The 15,663-nt window shown below is 45.4% G+C and overlaps 1 protein-coding gene across 1 annotated transcript; it reads right to left on the bottom strand.

Annotated features, from left to right (window-relative positions):
* Positions 1-6,909: 6,909 nt before the first annotated feature.
* On the bottom strand, positions 6,910-11,393 carry LOC106606130 (eomesodermin). The gene is made up of 6 exons (XM_045719378.2): positions 10,595-11,393; positions 10,176-10,330; positions 9,909-10,030; positions 9,147-9,302; positions 8,819-8,880; positions 6,910-7,992 (listed from the first exon to the last, which is right to left on the bottom strand). Exons 1-6 carry the CDS (start codon positions 11,116-11,118, stop codon positions 7,224-7,226), a joined length of 1,788 nt encoding a protein of 595 aa, XP_045575334.2. The 5' UTR covers positions 11,119-11,393; the 3' UTR covers positions 6,910-7,223.
* Between the last annotated feature and the right edge of the window lie 4,270 nt (positions 11,394-15,663).

Here is a 15,663-nt window from a genome sequence, read left to right as displayed (position 1 = left end):
AGGTTGAACACCAGACGGGCTGCGGCGTTCTGGATGAGTTGTAGGGGTTTAATGGCACAGGCAGGGAGCCCAGCCAACAGCGAGTTGCAGTAATCCAGACGGGAGATGACAAGTGCCTGGATTAGGACCTGCGCCGCTTCCTGTGTGAGGCAGGGTCGTACTCTGCGAATGTTGTAGAGCATGAACCTACAGGATCGGGTCAGCGCCTTGATGTTAGTGGAGAACGACAGGGTGTTGTCCAGGGTCACGCAAAGGTTCTTAGCACTCTGGGAGGAGGACACAAGGGAGTTGTCAACCGTGATGGCGAGATCATGGAACGGGCAGTCCTTCCCCGGAGGAAGAGCAGCTCCGTCTTGCCGAGGTTCAGCTTGAGCTGGTGATCCGTCATCCACACTGATATGTCTGACAGACATGCAGAGATGCGATTCGCCGCCTGGTTATCAGAAGGGGGAAAGGAGAAGATTAATTGTGTGTCATCTGCATAGCAATGATAGGAGAGACCATGTGAGGATATGACAGAGCCAAGTGACTTGGTGTATAGCGAGAATAGGAGAGGGCCTAGAACAGAGCCCTGGGGGACACCAGTGGTGAGAGCGGAGACAGATTCTCGCCACGCCACCTGGTAGGAGCGACCTGTCAGGTAGGACGCAATCCAAGCGTGGGCCGCGCCGGAGATGCCCAACTCGGAGAGGGTGGAGAGGAGGATCTGATGGTTCACAGTATCAAAGGCAGCAGATAGGTCTAGAAGGATGAGAGCAGAGGAGAGAGAGTTAGCTTTAGCAGTGCGGAGAGCCTCCGTGACACAGAGAAGACCAGTCTCAGTTGAATGCCCAGTCTTGAAACCTGACTGATTAGGATCAAGAAGGTCATTCTGAGAGAGATAGCAGGAGAGCTGGCCAAGGACGGCACGTTCAAGAGTTTTGGAGAGAAAAGAAAGAAGGGATACTGGTCTGTAGTTGTTGACATCGGAGGGATCGAGTGTAGGTTTTTTCAGAAGGGGTGCAACTCTCGCTCTCTTGAAGACGGAAGGGACGTAGCCAGCGGTCAAGGATGAGTTGATGAGCGAGGTGAGGAAGGGGAGAAGGTCTCCGGAAATGTTCTGGAGAAGAGAGGAGGGGATAGGGTCAAGTGGGCAGGTTGTTGGGCGGCCGGCCGTCACAAGACGCGAGATTTCATCTGGAGAGAGAGGGGAGAAAGAGGTCAAAGCACAGGGTAGGGCAGTGTGAGCAGGACCAGCGGTGTCGTTTGACTTAGCAAACGAGGATCGGATATCGTCAACCTTCTTTTCAAAATGGTTGACGAAGTCATCCGCAGAGAGGGAGGAGGGGGGGAGGGGAGGAGGATTCAGGAGGGAGGAGAAGGTAGCAAAGAGCTTCCTAGGGTTAGAGGCAGATGCTTGGAATTTAGAGTGGTAGAAAGTGGCTTTAGCAGCAGAGACAGAAGAGGAGAATGTAGAGAGGAGGGAGTGAAAGGATGCCAGGTCCGCAGGGAGGCAAGTTTTCCTCCATTTCCGCTCGGCTGCCCGGAGCCCTGTTCTGTGAGCTCGTAGTGAGTCGTCGAGCCACGGAGCAGGAGGGGAGGACCGAGCCGGCCTGGAGGATAGGGGACAGAGAAAATCAAAGGATGCAGAAAGGGAGGAGAGGAGGGTTGAGGAGGCAGAATCAGGAGATAGGTTGGAGAAGGTTTGAGCAGAGGGAAGAGATGATAGGATGGAAGAGGAGAGAGTAGCGGGAGAGAGAGAGCGAAGGTTGGGACGGCGCAATACCATCCGAGTAGGGGCAGAGTGAGAAGTGTTGGATGAGAGCAAGAGGGAAAAGGATACAAGGTAGTGGTCGGAGATTTGGAGGGGAGTTGCAATGAGATTAGTGGAAGAACAGCATCTAGTAAAGATGAGGTCAAGCGTATTGCCTGCCTTGTGAGTAGGGGGGGAAGGTGAGAGGGTGAGGTCAAAAGAGGAGAGGAGTGGAAAGAAGGAGGCAGAGAGGAATGAGTCAAAGGTAGACGTGGGGAGGTTAAAGTCACCCAGAACTGTGAAAGGTGAGCCATCCTCAGGAAAGGAACTTATCAAGGCGTCAAGCTCATTGATGAACTCTCCAAGGGAACCTGGAGGGCGATAAATGATAAGGATGTTAAGCTTGAAAGGGCTGGTAACTGTGACAGCATGGAATTCAAATGAGGAGATAGACAAATGGGTCAGGGGAGAAAGAGAGAATGTCCACTTGGGAGAGATGAGGATTCCAGTGGATTCCAGGAATGGTAGAACTACTCTGTCTGTGGTGGAATGCGGGCCAGAAGGTTCTAGGCCTACTCTGTCTGTGGTGGAATGGTAAGCCTACTCTGTCTGTGGTGGAATGGTAGGCCTACTCTGTCTGGGGAGGAATGGTAGACCTACTCTGTCTGGGGAGGAATGGTAGGCCTACTCTGTCTGGGGAGGAATGGTAGGCCTACTCTGTCTGGGGAGGAATGGTAGCCCTACTCTGTCTGGGGTGGAATGATAGGCCTACTCTGTCTGGGGAGGAATGGTAGGCCTACTCTGTCTGTGGAGGAATGGTAGGCCTACTCTGTCTGGGGAGGAATGGTAGGACTACTCTGTCTGGGTTGGAATGCGGGCCAGAAGGTTCTAGGCGTACTCTGTCTGTGGTGGAATGGTAGGCCTACTCTGTCTGGGGAGGAATGGTAGGCCTACTCTGTCTGGGGAGGAATGGTAGGCCTACTCTGTCTGTGGAGGAATGGTAGGCCTACTCTGTCTGGGGAGGAATGGTAGGACTACTCTGTCTGGGGTGGAATGCGGGCCAGAAGGTTCTAGGCGTACTCTGTCTGTGGTGGAATGGTAGGCCTACTCTGTCTGTGGTGGAATGGTAGGCCTACTCTGTCTGGGGAGGAATGGTAGGCCTACTCTGTCTGGGGTGGAATGGTAGGCCTACTCTGTCTGGGGTGGAATGATAGGCCTACTCTGTCTGTGGTGGAATGGTAGGCCTACTCTGTCTGGGGAGGAATGGTAGCCCTACTCTGTCTGGGGTGGAATGATAGGCCTACTCTGTCTGTGGTGGAATGGTAGGCCTACTCTGTCTGGGGAGGAATGGTAGGCCTACTCTGTCTGGGGAGGAATGGTAGCCCTACTCTGTCTGGGGTGGAATGATAGGCCTACTCTGTCTGGGGAGGAATGGTAGGCCTACTCTGTCTGGGGAGGAATGGTAGGCCTACTCTGTCTGGGGAGGAATGGTAGGCCTACTCTGTCTGGGGTGGAATGATAGGACTACTCTGTCTGTGGAGGAATGATAGGCCTACTCTGTCTGTGGAGGAATGGTAGGCCTACTCTGTCTGGGGAGGAATGATAGGCCTACTCTGTCTGTGGAGGAATGGTAGGCCTACTCTGTCTGGGGAGGAATGGTAGGCCTACTCTGTCTGGGGAGGAATGGTAGGCCTACTCTGTCTGGGGAGGAATGGTAGGCCTACTCTGTCTGTGGAGGAATGGTAGGCCTACTCTGTCTGGGGTGGAATGGTAGGCCTACTCTGTCTGGGGAGGAATGGTAGGCCTACTCTGTCTGGGGAGGAATGATAGGCCTACTCTGTCTGTGGAGGAATGGTAGGCCTACTCTGTCTGGGGAGGAATGGTAGGACTACTCTGTCTGGGGTGGAATGCGGGCCAGAAGGTTCTAGGCGTACTCTGTCTGTGGTGGAATGGTAGGCCTACTCTGTCTGGGGTGGAATGGTAGGCCTACTCTGTCTGGGGAGGAATGGTAGGCCTACTCTGTCTGGGGAGGAATGGTAGGCCTACTCTGTCTGGGGTGGAATGGTAGGCCTACTCTGTCTGGGGTGGAATGGTAGGCCTACTCTGTCTGGGGAGGAATGGTAGGCCTACTCTGTCTGGGGTGGAATGGTAGGCCTACTCTGTCTGGGGAGGAATGATAGGCCTACTCTGTCTGGGGAGGAATGGTAGGCCTACTCTGTCTGGGGTGGAATGGTAGGCCGTACTTTTGAAAGTACCATGCTCAGATTCATAATGAAGTCTTAGATTTAATTATTTGCAAATGGGGACAGTTGCGTTGCAAACAAGACACAGTGATTTGGCCTTGGAGAAATATGATCAGATGAACACATAGGTTTATCTCTCTGTCCGTTCTTAGCCTGGAAGATTCCGCTAATATGTAAAATGACCTAGATTTCCCTGAAATGTTTATAAATTCTTGGACCTACAAATACGATGATAGATTCATGCAATGCTTTTAAATATTTAAGCAGATTCTTTCCACCACCTACTCTTGTCCATAGTGGTCTGCGAACCCAGAACCTTCTGGCCCGCAGCCCTGTTTGCGCTGTCAAAATTCCTTTGTTGCCATGTAATGCTTACAGGATGAAGAACGCTTTCTAAAACTGCGTATCTACGGCTCTGGTCTGTCCAAGACGTGAGGTTAAATGGTAGACGCTCTCTGCTATCCACTTTGTTTTAATTGTTATTTTGGGTGTAGGGGAGGGTCACTTGTTTTTTCCACCCACCAAGCATTCAGGGAGGGATTGGGTAAAATATATTTTGCTGAAGAGAGGGTCATCCATTTTCATTTCAGAGAGGTGTGATATTCTTCATGTAACCCTTATTATAAATGATGTTCTCTCCTTTACATCCCTTTGAGCAGAGTTCACCGTGGGCCAGAGCGGGGAACCTGGTTCAAGCCCTGGAAGCAGTCCGGTTCCAAAACCAATGCAATTAACTTTCACCCGTGCCCGGAACAGACTCATTCAAATCCCCTCATTGTTCTCAATGGAGGGATGTGATTGTTTGTGGATAGGCTCAGAGCTTTCCATTTACATAGGATTGTCCTCGGCCTTTCATTCTGATCATGGTTCGAAATCCAGCGATTATAAAGTATTCCCTGACACTGATTATTTCAGAAAATAAGTTATTGAAAGTCTCTTTCAGCGATTGCTTTGCTTTACCAGATACAGGATACTATTTTGTGTTTGACAAACTCTCAGACTTAGTGGTCACTAACCAGTGGATCATGATCGACTGGTCGATCTTCAAGGCATTACTAGTCGATCACCAAACATTTCTATGGAAAAGCCAACGATAAAGCCGATTTTGTTTTTCTATTTGTCTTGGTTTGTTGGTGGTAGGTGTACTTCATTCAGAAGCCCTGCGCGCCTGGTAGGAAAAGTGTTCCCATTTTCAACCATTTCATTTGTCTGATGGGATAAACATCCTGGTTACCCAGGTGACCAGGAGAGCTAAATAAAATACGCCTACCGCGCTGGCCAATCAGATAGCTCAAATCACAGTGCCTACAACTTCCACGACCCCAAAGCAAAGTTTGATACTAGCCTAGGTGAGATTTAATAACCTTTCAAACCATGACCAGAGATAGACTGTCAAAGAGAACAGTAAAGTTTGATACTAGCCTAGCTCAGCGTGCCCTCATTATCGAGCTTCAGCCCTCCTCCTTCCCCTCGGATTGCTCCAATGTAGCCTTTCTCATCACGCTGATGTCCAGGAGGACTCCAATATAGCCTTTCTCATCACGCTGATGTCCAGGAGGACTCCAATATAGCCTTTCTCATCGCGCTGATGTCCAGGAGGACTCCAATATAGCCTTTCTCATCACGCTGATGTCCAGGAGGACACCAATGTAGCCTTTCTCACCACGCTGATGTCCAGGAGGATTCCAATATAGCCTTTCTCACCACGCTGATGTCCAGGAGGGCTCTCACCTGGGCTACTGCTGTATTTTGAATTTTAGGACCCCTTTAGGTATAAAATATATTTATATATTAACAAATTATTTGATGAAACATTGGCCTTACTGCTATTAGCCCATAGAAACACATTGAATAACAGATTCATACATTGAAACACAGATAGTAAAAACAAATCTAAAGGAAGTTTTTTTTGAAGCGTCTGTCTGATATCTCAGAGATATAAGAAAGATCTGGAAACGGCTTTCTTTAAACATATTTAACCCCTTTTTTAGACACTAAACTACTTCCATTAACGTTTTTAACTGGTACCGGGCTACCTTCATGACAGTCTGCTGAGGCTTCTGGGAAATCCACTCAACAGGGTTAAAAAAAATCATCTGAGTGGTAGATCTCGGCTTGCTTTTTGACTCCGAAGGTGATCTTGACTCCGAAGGTGACCTTGACTCCGAAAAGGTTGGTGACCATTGCTCTGACTGATGATCAGAGTCAAATCCAGCCTATTGCCTCTTTATAACGTGCCAATATGCTCCAGGAGCGTTGTACTACTGTGGCCGACCCTGTAAAACAACACATTTCACTGCACCTATAATACTACTATGGCCGACCCTGTAAAACAACCCATTTCACTGCACCCGCATTCCAACCCAGCCTTAGTAGTCGGCAGGTAGCCTAGTGGTCGGCAGGTAGCCTAGTGGTCGGCAGGTGGCCTAGTGGTCGGCAGGTGGCCTAGTGGTCGGCAGGTAGCCTAGTGGTCGGCAGGTAGCCTAGTGGTCGGCAGGTAGCCTAGTGGTCGGAGCGTTGGGCCAGTAACCAAAACAGTTGGTGGATCGAATCCCCCGAGCTGACAAGGTAAAAATCTGTCGTTCTGCCCCCTGAACAAGGCAGTTAACCCACTGTTCCCTGGGAAGGCCATCATTGTAAATAAGAATTTGTTCTTAAATGGTTTGCCTAGTTAAATAGAATATAAATGGTACAGATGGAGACCGTATTGTGTTGTAGATATAGAGTCGATGGTATAGTCGATGATTTATGCTGTTATCTTAATCCGCTTCTCTGATGGACCAAAGACTTCTATTCTTTCAGTAGTTGGATAACGAAGCTTGAAGCGTTTTTTATTACAAAAAAAAACCAAAAAACTTCTTAGCATTGCAATGTACAGTATATTTGATACAAGATCCCTCACATTTTACAGTGCACAAATATCCTATTCACAAGCCTTCAATAAATTAGTCACATATGTAAACAAAACTTCAATGTGAAGGCATATTTTGTACAAACACACATCACTGGGTACATTGAAGGACAATACACATTAGAGCACAACCCACTGGGTGTATCGAGTACTCTGGCCCTTTAAGAAAAATCACACCGTCCAGTCACATGTTGTTAAACACCTGGTGAGTACGGTTGGTACAGGTAGCACTGGTTTGGCAGAATATCAACCGACTTGGAACTTCCAACAAATACGAAAAGGGGGAAATCTGGCATCAAAGATGATTTTTTTTTAAAGGTGACAAGAAACAAGCTAATTAAGGGCTTGTGTAGAAGGAATAGTAAGCCATGCTTTTAGAAACAGAGGACTCTTTGCTGTAGGTGTTAGTAGCAGTCAGATCCTCACACTTTATAGTGGAGGAGTTCTCTGGGCCGGGTCCATTCAGAGACGCTCGTCTCCTTTTACACACCATGGCCCCAGAGTCAGCTTTCTCCAGGCTCAGCGTGGAAGACTGAGTATCAGTCCACGTTGAAGCTATGTTACCAACACTACTGCTGTTGATCTCTTCCCCCTGAGCCTTGTCTTTGTCAGGCACAGACAGCTGGTCCTCTGGGAACCCAGTGGGGCTGGGTCTAGGGGACCAGGGCAAGCCTGTGGTCACCTTTCTCTGATAAGATCCTCTAGAGCCCCATCCTGCTGCCATGGAAGTGAAGGGAGAGTCCGGGTAGTAGGTGAGACCGTGGGAGTTCTGTAGAGGCAGGGACTTAATACCATAAGGGAGCAGGCTGCTAGAGTAGTCCCCTTCATAGGAACTGAGATCCAGCTTGTTGGGGCCAGCTCCTCCCTGTTGCATGGAGATAAACCACCTCTGGGAGGCGCTGTCCTCTGGCTGGGGGGAAAAGAGACTGTTGGTCTGGGGTACTGTCCTCTCACCGCTGTAGAAGCGGTTCTGGGGCAGGTTGTTGATGACCTGGTCCTGGAAGAAAGGTTGCATGGCGTAGCGGGCACCTGGGACGATCTGGTGGGAGCGGTGGGAGTCAGTGGGGGAGGGGGTCAGTCGGTCACCCTCTGGAGCTGTGTACATCCTACAATACCACAGGAGAAGAGAGATGGAGAATGTACACTGAGTATACAAAACATTAGGAACACCTGCTCTTTCCATGACATAGACTGACCAGGGGAATCCATGTGAAAGCTATGATCCCTTATTGATGTCACTTGTTAAATCCACTTCAATCAGTGTAGATGAAGGGGAGGAGACAGGTTAAGGGGAGGAGACAGGTTAAGGGGAGGAGACAGGTTAAGGGGAGGAGACAGGTTAAGGGGAGGAGACAGGTTAAGGGGAGGAGACAGGTTAAGGGAGGAGACAGGTTAAGGGAGGAGACAGGTTAAGGGGAGGAGACAGGTTAAGGGGAGGAGACAGGTTAAAGAAGGATTTTTAAGCCTTGAGACATTTGATATATGGATTGTGTATGTGTGCCATTCAGAGGGTGAATGGGCAAGACAAAAGACTCAAGTGGCTTTGAACGGGGTATGGTAGTAGGTGCCAGGCACACCAGTTTGAGTGTGTCAAGAACTGCAACGCTGCTGGGTTTTTCACACTCAACAGTTTCCTGTGTGTGTCAAGAATGGTCCACCACCCAAAGGACATCCAGCCAACTTGACACAACTGAGGGAACCATTGGAGTCAACAAGGGCCAGCATCCCTGTGGAACGCTTTCGACACCTTGTAGAATCCATGTCCTGACAAATTGAGACTGGGAAAAGGGTCTGCAACACAATATTAGGAAGGTGTTCTTAATGTTTTGTACACTCTGTGTATAAGGAAATGTGACAGGGATAAGACATCACGCAAAAACCTTTGTTGTGTTACAGTCATTGTAAGTGAATATAAATATTGAAGATACTCACGAATCATAGTTATCCCTGAATCCTTTTGCAAAAGGGTTGTGGTCAATTTTCAGTTGTGTGATCTATGGAAAAAGAGAGAAGCAGTTAGAAAACTCAATGTCTTATAATGAGATAAACATTGAGAGAGAGAGAGAAAGAGGACAGAGAGAGAGAAAGAGAGCAGAGAGAGAGAGGACAGAGAGAAAGGGAGAGAGTGAGAGAGAGCGAGAGAGAGAAAGAGGGAGAGGAGAGAACGAGAGAGAGCGAGAGAGAAAGCAGAGGGAGAACGAGAGAGAAAGCAGAGGGAGAGGACAGAGAGAGAGAGAGAGAGTGAAAGATGCATTCTTACATCAGTGTTCTGATAAGCAGTGACGGCTATAAACTGGTTTTCAGGGAAGGTGAAGGTCTGGGTCTTTGGGTCACTGCTCATGTCCTCCAGCCCCTCTGTCACCTCAACAATGTGCAGCCGCGGCTGATACTTATGAAGAGACTGAAGGACTATCATCTGTACACAGAAAAACAGAACAGAAAGTCAATGGACAAGACTTATTTGTGGGCCAAATCCTATACAGGTGCAGGTGGTGGGGCAGGTAGGTAGCCTAGTGGTTAGAGCCAGTAACCGAAAGGTTGCTAGATCGAATCCCAGACCTGACAAGGTAAATATCTGTCGTTCTGCCCCTGAACAAGGCAGCTAACCCACTGTTCAGGGGCCATCATTGAAAATAAGAATTGGTTCTTAACTGACTTGCCTGGTTAAATTAAAGGTAAAATACATTTAAAAAAATATTGACACATACCACTGACATCAATGCAATTTTATGCGAAAGTTTTCAGGATTTGACTTAATCAAGATATCTATGTATGTATGGATGATCTTCATAATAATAACAATAAAATAAATAGGTGTTTATTTTGTTTTGCATTTAAAACATTGTGGGTGAGTCTAGAAGTTACACATTAACCACAGTAGGAAGATTTTTTTTACTTTTTTACTTTTAAATGATGAAAATATTTTGTACATAAATCAATACATTCCCAGGCTTATTAGAATATCTATATTTTTTCCTTATTAAAATGATCCCCCATGCAGGTGGTATATAAACCGCATCACCTGTGCGTTGTTGTTACTGCCTCCCTTGTTGTTGGTGAGCTTCAGTTTGCCGAAGGAGATCTCCTGTCTCATCCAGTGTGCTCCCGTGTTGGGAGATTCAGGGTGGACGTACATTTTGTTTCCTAAACAAGGAAAATGGGTATAAAAAATAAATTGTTTCATAATTAAAAAATGTTTTATTAATTGCTGTGGTTAATGTAATTTAAAAAACAACTATTTAGAAATAGTTTATAATCTTTATACTGCCTATACTTTCTAGGATCATACCCTGCATATTATTGTCCGCTTTTCCACAGGTGATCCATTTCCCGCCTTGGAACCTCCAGTGGTTGGGGTCAGCGAGCATGACCTCCACAAACACGTTGTAATGAGCAGAGAGATTCAGACCCATCAGGTTGAAACTCAGGAACGGGAACATCCGCCTGATAAACAGACAGGGATTCAAATGTGTGTGTGTGTATTTTTAAATGTGCCAGATCTGGTGAGAATTTGACAACAAATGAATGTGTGGGTGCGTTTCAGAGAATACAGTTTCACAACATCGAATATAAATAAAATCGAACTGATGATGGCATCCTTTTCAGCATGCAGGAGCCGTTTCCTATATTTTAAACGGAGTTTAAAAGCTCACTCCGCACCCGCGGAACCGAAGCATTCGGTTTAGCGGTTGGCCACATCGCACTCACCTGCCCTGCTTGGTGATGATCATTTCAGTCTGATGCCGATGGAACCTGAGCCAGAGAGGCCGGTTACAGAGGTAGACCTGAGCCCTCACCCCCGTGCCTGAGGGTAGGGGCACCGAGCCGATCCCGGACCCGCTGCTGTATGGAGGGTAGAGACATCCACCCTGTCCTAACTGGTAGGCCGAGCCGAACTGATTACGCCCCGCGCACACCGCCGAGGAGAATCCCGTGGGAGGCAACACCGAGCTGAAGTGAAGAGATGTCGAATATCTGGATCCGCCGGATGCCGTGTAAACGGTACCGGACTGGGAATAAGGGAATAACGAACATGGACTCGCCATGTCTCCAGTTTGTTTGGATGAGGGTGAGATATAATAGCGGTCCGGCCCGAGTCCGTCGGTGTATCGGCTAGCGCTGCCGGCCATAGCCGGGTCATCTGCACCCACCACCGGGGACTTTCTCCTCTCCTCCGGGCGGGGGGCGTCCTTGGGGGAAGGAAAGGTGTTGCTCTCTCCCTCTCCGAGCATGGTAATTTTTGTCAGGCAAGATTAAATGTTATTCGGTCCCACGGTCTTTTTTATTCTTGTCCGGGGCTTCTGTCAGAAGGATTGGAGACGAACCGGAACCAGAGATCTTCCTGAAAAGTTCTGCATCCTTTTGAGAAATAAAAGTACAATTATTTTTTGTTTTTAAGTATATCCAAAAATATCCTAATTAGAATCGCATAGGCTATAGACCTATACTCTCAAACGGGCTAAGTGGCTAAAGGCTGTAAATCAAGAGGCAGGGAAGTCCTCCTGCCAGTCTGGCTGGCCGTGTGCACTGAGTTACCACTGTGGAGACTGACGTGCTGATCTCCTGTGATAACCTGCACGGGTGATTACGTGATTCCCGTTTCACACTCCCAATCTGCTGTGAAGGCCATGGGTGTGGCTTTTAGGATGGATCGTGATAGATGGCTCAGTCCACATAGATTTACCATTTTGGGGGTGGGATATTAACTGATAAAAAAACATGTTTTAGTTCATAAAATATATTATTGCGCAGTAAGACTGATAGTGAAACTTTGCGCTGCACTATATCTCCCAGATAAGGACCCTGTCAGAGAGGAAGGATTCTTATTCTGCTCTGTACATTTTATTAATAAAGGAGTAACCTACTTCCCATGGCTAGCCTATATTTGGCTTTTTATTATTATTATTATTATTATTATTATTTGAATACATTTTATTCATTTAGCAGACGGTCTTATCCAGAGTGACTTATAGTCAGTGTATTAATCTACAGATTGTTAGGTGGGACAACCACATATCACAGTCGTAGTCAGTACATTTGTCCTCATAAAGTAGCTAGGTCAGAGTTAGTAAGAGGGGGGGGGGGGGGGGGGGGGGGGTCAAGTGCGAATGTTCACGAAAGTCTTTTTTCTTGTTATATATTTGAACTTCTTGGAGTAAATGTTGTGTCTGTTTTTTTGTAACATCCTAAATAAAAATGTACATCCAGGTTTCCCGTGTCCCCCCACCCCCCATCTCTCTAGTTATTTGTGTATTCCCGGCAGACAACGCTCGCCGAACCATCTCTCTACAGCCCATCAGGTCACTGACCGGCTGATGAGCGACAATTATCACCTCATTAAGGAAGCCTTCACTAAGACATATAGGATTTACCTCCCGGGGCCCCGCGGTACATCTAAATGTTTGTTTAAGCTCTCTTTTCTGGCAGACTGATTTATAACAGCAATATGATAAAAACAATTTAATTATGGTGTAGCAATTCAATTGATAGCAAAGATATTTGTAGTAAAATTCGTCTGTTAGACCTATAAAGAGGAATTAGCTACGGTAAAATATTGCATCGCTTGGTATTTATACCTTTCACTTAACTATTCGTTTTCTTGTAAACCACATGACGAATTGTAGATTTGTTTTCAGAAAAGCCGAGAGCTGAGGGTTTGTATAAAGGTGTGAAAACGCTCTATGGAAAGTTGTCACCCTCATCGAAACAGCTACTAGTATTTTTTGTGTTCACGCTTTCCACGGTATTTCTCATGTAGCGCCACGGAATCACGTTTGGGCGACAAAGGTTTGACTTGTTATGTTCCCTGATATATTAACTAGGCCTGTAATGTTTTCAATGTTTTTTTTTTCTTCTATTTAATTTTGTTAATTGTAATTTTTTTTGTCTATAAAATGATTAGGCTATAGGGCTAGCCTAAACGGATTGTTCAGACAATTATTAGATCATTTTAGAAATTATTTTCCAAACAGTTTGTTTAGACTATGGCTATAATTTACTATATTTCCTTCAATTTTAAGATAATTTAATTAATATATTTTCACATCCGGAGTTCACAATAAATTTAGAGTCATGAATTTGCATTAATTTCCCAGAGAGACGAGTTCACGTTATTCTGTCCCACCGGACTGCCCTTTGTGAACAGAGTGGAAACGGTCAATTATCTTTCCGTTTGAAGAAGCCTGTGATGTATTGCCGAACCGACAGCCTGCTGTAGGAACTGCTGTAGGAACTGCTATACAGATACAAGCATATTGGTGACACAAAGCTCCGACTGAATTGTAGCAGCAGTGATCAGTCAAATATAGTGCACTGATTTCACTGACAGAATATATATTTTTAAATGAAATTCTTAAAATATAATTTCTGTAACTTATCTTGTAACATTGTAAATAAGAACTTGTTCTCAACTTGCCTACCTGGTTAAATAAAGGTAAAATAAAACAATAAAATAAAAAACATATAGCCTACGAATTGTTAATGCATGAATCTATACCGATACATATGTTTAAATAGGGTTAGTCGATTTATATTATATACAAATCAATAGAACAAACTTACCAATCTTGGTCCTTGTTTGGCCTACTTCGTTTTCAAATGAGGCTAATATATATAGCTAATACATAAAAATAAACAAATATTGAAATATAGGCTGCAATTTGGAAATAAATAAATACGCGACATATATTTTGTTTTCAATCACAATAATGAAAATAAGAGAGAACGTTAATTTGTAAGTATTTCAACGCATCTTCTCTCCTCTCCTTGTTTTGAAGGAGATGGTTAAAAGTATGCGCTTATATGTAGACTACTGGGTCTACAATCCTTTCTTGCGGTTCAGCTGCAACCGTCCCCCGTTTAGGAGCGCTCTCTTGTGTCGAAGTTACGCACATAGCAGCCTCTTATAAATGTAGCTTTCGATTCCCAAGAGTGACTGGGCAAGCAGAATATATACAGAATATAGGCCTACAACACGAGAAACACGCTGCCAGCAATAACGCACGTTATGCTGTAGCGATTGTTTCACTCGGTGATACTCATTAGCGGCCCCCTGAATAGTCGTATAATTTCAGGCTTAATTAATTGTAGTTGTGTTAGATTGTAGAAGGTCGGAGCAGAACGGGAAAACACATCAGTAATAGGGGGTAATGAAACGGCCAGGATGCTCCTAGTCAACTGATGAGGCGTATTTAGAGGCACAAACCTGCACATGACTGGGGACTGACATCCATCCACGTCATATCAGACTGAAATTCATTATCACACACCAATCAACTACTTGGTACTTGATGTCTTTCTCTCTGTCTCGCTCTCTCTCTCCCTCTCTCTCGCTCTCTCTCTCTCTTGCCAAAGTGAAATATATAATAAACAAAAGTGAAATAAAAATTAAAAAATTTACATTAAACATTACACTCCCAAAAGGAATAGAGACATTTAAAATGTCATATTATGTCTATATACAGTGTTGTAACGATGTGCAAATAGTTAAAGTACAAAAGGGAAAATAAATAAACATAAATATGGTTATATTTACAATGGTGTTTGTTCTTCACTGGTTGACCTTTTCTTGTGACAACAGGTCACACATCTTGCTGCTGTGATGTCACACTGTGGTATTTCACCCAGTAGATATGGGAGTTTATCAAAATTGGGTTTGTTTTCTAATTCTTTGTGGGTCTGTGTAACCTGAGATGACTTGATATATATTATTTACAAGCATTTCGCTACACTCGCATTAACATCTGCTAACCATGGGTATGTGACAAATAACATGTGAATTGATTTGATTTTTATAAACCAGTGGTCCATTGTACATGATGAGATTAGTGGTACAGATATCTTTGTTTAGGTTAACGGTAGAATATATGCTTTTGGGTAGACAGGGTAGTATCAGGGACATGGTTGATCATTGCTGCCAATGGATAAACTTGTAGAAGTTGTTTGAGAGCTGGTTTCTCTTTGTGATGGCCTTTTCCTGATCAAAGACCAACAGATTGATCACGCTGTGATTGGATCCCATCATGATGAATAAATCAAATCTAATTGTGTTTGTCACATGTTTCGTAAACAACATATGTGGACTAACAGTGAAATACTTAGTTACAGGCCTTTCCCAACAATGCAGAGATAAAAAAAAATAGAGAAATAACAGAAAAATAATAGCATGAGGAATAAATTCACACTGAGTAACGATAACTTGGCTGTATACATTTAAGTCACTTAGCAGACGCTCTTATCCAGAGTGACTTACAAATTGGTGCATTCACCTTATGATATCCATATATACACGAGGTACGAGTCCATGTGCAGGGGTACGAGGTAATAACTTGGCTATATACACAGGGTACCAGTACTGAGTCCATGTGCAGGGGTACGAGGTAATAACTTGGCTATATACACAGGGTACCAGTACTGAGTCCATGTGCAGGGGTACGAGGTAATAACATGGTTCTATACACAAGGTACGAGTCCATGTGCAGGGGTACGAGGTAATAACTTGGCCATATACACGAGGTACGAGTCTATGTGCAGGGGTACGAGGTAATAACTTGGCTATATACACGAGGTACGAGTCCATGTGCAGGGGTACGAGGTAATAACATGGTTATATACACAGGGTACGAGTCCATGTGCAGGGGTACGAGGTAATAACATGGCTATATACACGCGGTACGAGTCCATGTGCAGGGGTACGAGGTAATAACATGGTTATATACACAGGGTACGAGTCCATGTGCAGGGGTACGAGGTAATAACATGGCTATATACACGAGGTA

The sequence above is a fragment of the Salmo salar genome, chromosome 05, assembly GCF_965601325.2.
Source record: "Salmo salar chromosome 05, fSalSal1, whole genome shotgun sequence".
In the NCBI taxonomy this organism is placed as follows: Eukaryota; Metazoa; Chordata; class Actinopteri; order Salmoniformes; family Salmonidae; genus Salmo; species Salmo salar.
Note: the sequence above shows the minus strand (reverse complement) of the source record. Positions and strands in the feature narration are given on the sequence as shown.

Excerpts from the sequence above, each read along its gene's own strand:
- LOC106606130 (XM_045719378.2), bottom strand. The coding sequence starts at position 11,118 with ATGCTCGGAGAGGGAGAGAGCAACACCTTTCCTTCCCCCAAGGACGCC. Across the intron at positions 10,031-10,175 it reads AGCGGACAATAATATGCAGG|GAAACAAAATGTACGTCCAC; the intron begins GTATGATCCTAG and ends TTCCTTGTTTAG. Across the intron at positions 8,881-9,146 it reads CTGCTTATCAGAACACTGAT|ATCACACAACTGAAAATTGA; the intron begins GTAAGAATGCAT and ends CTTTTTCCATAG.